The following is a 3,716-nucleotide window of genomic DNA, read 5'->3' on the forward strand; positions in this document are numbered from 1 at the left end:
TAGAAATAATTTATCACTTATTCTTTTTTATTTTACACTTACGCATGTTAGTACCGTAATAAATTAAATTTTTTATGTTGCTCTGAAAGCCGTGACAACTAAAATTATATAAGACTCATTGTTTCTTAACAATCGATGTAGTTGCTGGAATGCTAAACGATCACCATGTTATTCTACACGCTCAATGTATTTAGTCTTGCACTATTTGGATTAGCCTCAGCCGCATTAAAAACTAATATTCGTAAGTCTTCTTTAATAAATCTTTGTTCCTTATTTCCTTTTTAAGCATTTGAAAAGTACAAAGCGGTATGATCGCGTTTCTCTTATTATGCCAAAAAATACCAAGCTGTACGGTCGCGTTCTTTCTCACATTCACAACACATCGCTATTCCGTTAATTATTATGTTATAATATTTAACATGCCTAAATCAGTTTAAGTTTATTAAATGCTTTCCAAATATTAACGCGCTATAAAATTGTTGAATTTATTGAATCTGTGCAAGCATTACAATCGCGGCTAATTAAATAGTTAATAATGTTGTCACACGTCAACGCCTAAACCTCAATACGTTGTTAGGTTTGCATAAAATTATTTATATCAATGTGGAGTGGACATAAAAATGTCAACAAATAAGAGATATATGATATATTTTTGAAATACTGTATACATAAATATAATTCTATCCTAATATAGAATTCTAATTATAAAACCATATTATCAGTTACCTATCCAATCACTTAAGCTGAAATATTTAAATATTGTAATGATTACTCTTCAATATTCGTTAATCGTTTTTATTATAAAAAGACACTTCCTTGTATTAGACGATTATTTTGTGATTTTCTATGCAAATAATGTTCTTATTTACATTTATAAGTAATAATTCTTAAGTGTACAAGTATAAATTGCAAGTATTATGAATTATAAATTATAAATCATAACAATATTATTTATTAGAAAGAAAATACTGAAAAAAGTCTTTTCGTGTTTACGATATAAATATAATTAATACATATTTAATAACTTATATGTACTTATAAAAAAATAGTTAACAATAAAATAGTTAATATTTAATTTTTAAATTATATTTTGAATATATTTGAAACAATGCATTTTATGTATTTTTATAGTTTTATTACTAATTTATATTTTATTCTTTTGCACTTCTATTCAGCTGTAATAACCTGTAAACGAGATTCAATTGATTATACTGTCTGTTTAAAACATGCTATAGAAGAAGCATGGCCACGATTTGTGAAAGGTATCTTTTTCTTCAAAATTTACAAAATTTTATTAATTCATGCATATATTTTTTAAATAAAAAGTATATGCATTACCTTATACTCATACCATTACATTACTGCAATTAGGAACAGAATATTAATCAACGCGTTAACAGAAAATAAAGTTCTATAAAATTATAAATTGTTTGGATTTTTTTTAAGCAAGTAAGAAAAGTTTAAAATTTTTTTACAATCAAATCAGTATTAAAGCGTAGATGTTAATATTGACTTATTCATTTTGGTAGGACTTCCTGAATTTGACTTCTCACCTTTGGATCCGTTATTTTACAAATACGGCAAAGCTGAATTTAATTCAGACATTCTACATGCAGAAATGAGTATGTCAAATGTTACTGCTAATGGTTTAGCAGAGGCTCATTTTAATGGTGTCAGATCGTACTTTCTTGATGATGTTTTCCATTTAGAAATTGATACACAACTACCAAAACTACTAATAAAAGGTGTAATAAATTTGGCTGGTTCTATAGGTGTATTCAGAACTTTTGGTAAAGGTACGGTAATAAACTATGTATACAGTCTACATAAGCAAAAATACCATTTATTTTATTGGATATAATCTCATTTACGTTCAGAATTAGCCATATTCGTGTATCGAGCAGTAAGTTCTCTCTACAAAGAATGACTATTATCTTTACAATCGTGTTATTAAAATAATTAATCACAATGTTAAACTATGAAACTTCGTAGATTGAATAATATATATGTATAAAGTATAAAAACATTTGTACCTATATATTATTATACATTTAAATCTATTTCTCTACAAAAATATAATATAAAAATGTTTGTCTAATCTTTTACATTTAAATCTGTCTCTATATAATTTATAATTTACTTCTCCACAAAATTCACAATAAGTATATTGTTAAATATATTATGCTGTTTGGTAATTAGGTTTAATTTTTAAAAAATCTTTAAAAAATAGTAACAATTTTTAGAGTTATTATTTTATTTAAAAATTTAATAATATTGCAATTTAATGTATATAACAGGTTCTTTTAATGTAATTGGTGATGATGCTAGAACAACATGGGATTTAACAGGGCATGTAGTAAACGATACATGGATTGTAGAACGTTTCCGTGTAATGCCGTCATTTGGAAAGATTGTAATATATTTCGACAATGTTTTAGAAGACAAAGGGCTTAGTAAGTATTAAATTAATTCAAATATAACTGCATTCTATTGCTAAATGTTGTCAAGATACATCAAATTTACTGAAAGAAGATATATGTACTTATATTTAATATTGTTAAAATATATGTATAAATCCCATTATTTTAATAAAGTATTTTGAAATTATTTAATTAAGAATTAGTAATCTGTATTTCATATACAAAGTTACAAAATTATAGACAAGCGTTAAAACTAATAGAACATAAATAAATTGCTGTGATATACAAATACATATCAACATATTTTATAAATAAGACTTAAATTTTATTTTATCTTTTTAAATTAATGTCAAATCTAAAGAAATTTCGAGATGACTTAATATTATATTACAAATAATAACGCAATAAAATCAGTCACTGATTTAAAAGAAAAGTTTCAAAAATAATAATTTATAAATTTCTTTATAAATTAGTCATATTTTATTACCTTTTGTATCTCAATGTCTATTTATTGTGCCTATTTTTACAAATATAAAACAAATGACATTATCTTGTAACTAAAATTACATTTCTATATTGTCTACTTATATTTAATCTTATATCTATTAATTCGTTTTTTCTAGAATACATTCTTACATTTTTATTTTCAGATGATATAGTCGCAAATTTTATAAATGAATATTGGCCGCCAATATATCGAGTAGTATTACCAACAGCAGCTGATGCATGGGAACCTTGGTTGGTTAATTTTGCCAATAACTTTTTCTCAAAAGTTCCATTCTCAGAAATATTTCCATAAAATATAATTATTATATATGTTAATAAGGTGCCAATTTTTTAGTGCAAATAAAAACACATTCAGCTTTGCAAGAATAATAATTTGTATTTGTTAAAGATATGGTTTGAAGATTCCATCGTTTCAATTTTGTTTTTTAATTACTGTTTGTATAAATAAAAAAAAGTAAATAAATAAATTAAAGTATTAATTTCAATGCAGAATAATTTTTCTCTTGGTTTCTTGTGTATTTCAAAACAACATAGTTAAAAGAATAACCAATATTTTATTGTCAAAATAAAATTAAATACAAGTCACAATAAAATTAATTAATAATAAAATAAAATAAAAAATTTAAGACTCCGTTTAAAGACCGACAAATAATGGGTGCGTAATTTGTGTAAATTAAAAAATGCATATAAATTCACATAAAAATATTATCATATCCATTTTGACTTAAATGGACCATCAATTAACTATATGTGTAACATACACAACATGATGATTATAACAATAATAAT

General features: G+C 23.9%; 1 protein-coding gene across 1 annotated transcript; it reads left to right on the forward strand.

Annotated features, from left to right (window-relative positions):
* Positions 1-101: 101 nt before the first annotated feature.
* Positions 102-3,406, forward strand: LOC105461050. The gene is made up of 5 exons (XM_011707540.1): positions 102-241; positions 1,176-1,262; positions 1,530-1,796; positions 2,298-2,453; positions 3,071-3,406. The coding sequence occupies exons 1-5, from the start codon at positions 166-168 to the stop codon at positions 3,217-3,219; spliced, it is 735 nt and encodes a 244-aa protein (XP_011705842.1). The 5' UTR covers positions 102-165; the 3' UTR covers positions 3,220-3,406.
* The last annotated feature ends 310 nt before the right edge of the window (positions 3,407-3,716 follow it).

Source organism: Wasmannia auropunctata, unplaced genomic scaffold, assembly GCF_000956235.1.
Source record: "Wasmannia auropunctata unplaced genomic scaffold, wasmannia.A_1.0 LD310118.1, whole genome shotgun sequence".
In the NCBI taxonomy this organism is placed as follows: domain Eukaryota; kingdom Metazoa; phylum Arthropoda; class Insecta; order Hymenoptera; family Formicidae; genus Wasmannia; species Wasmannia auropunctata.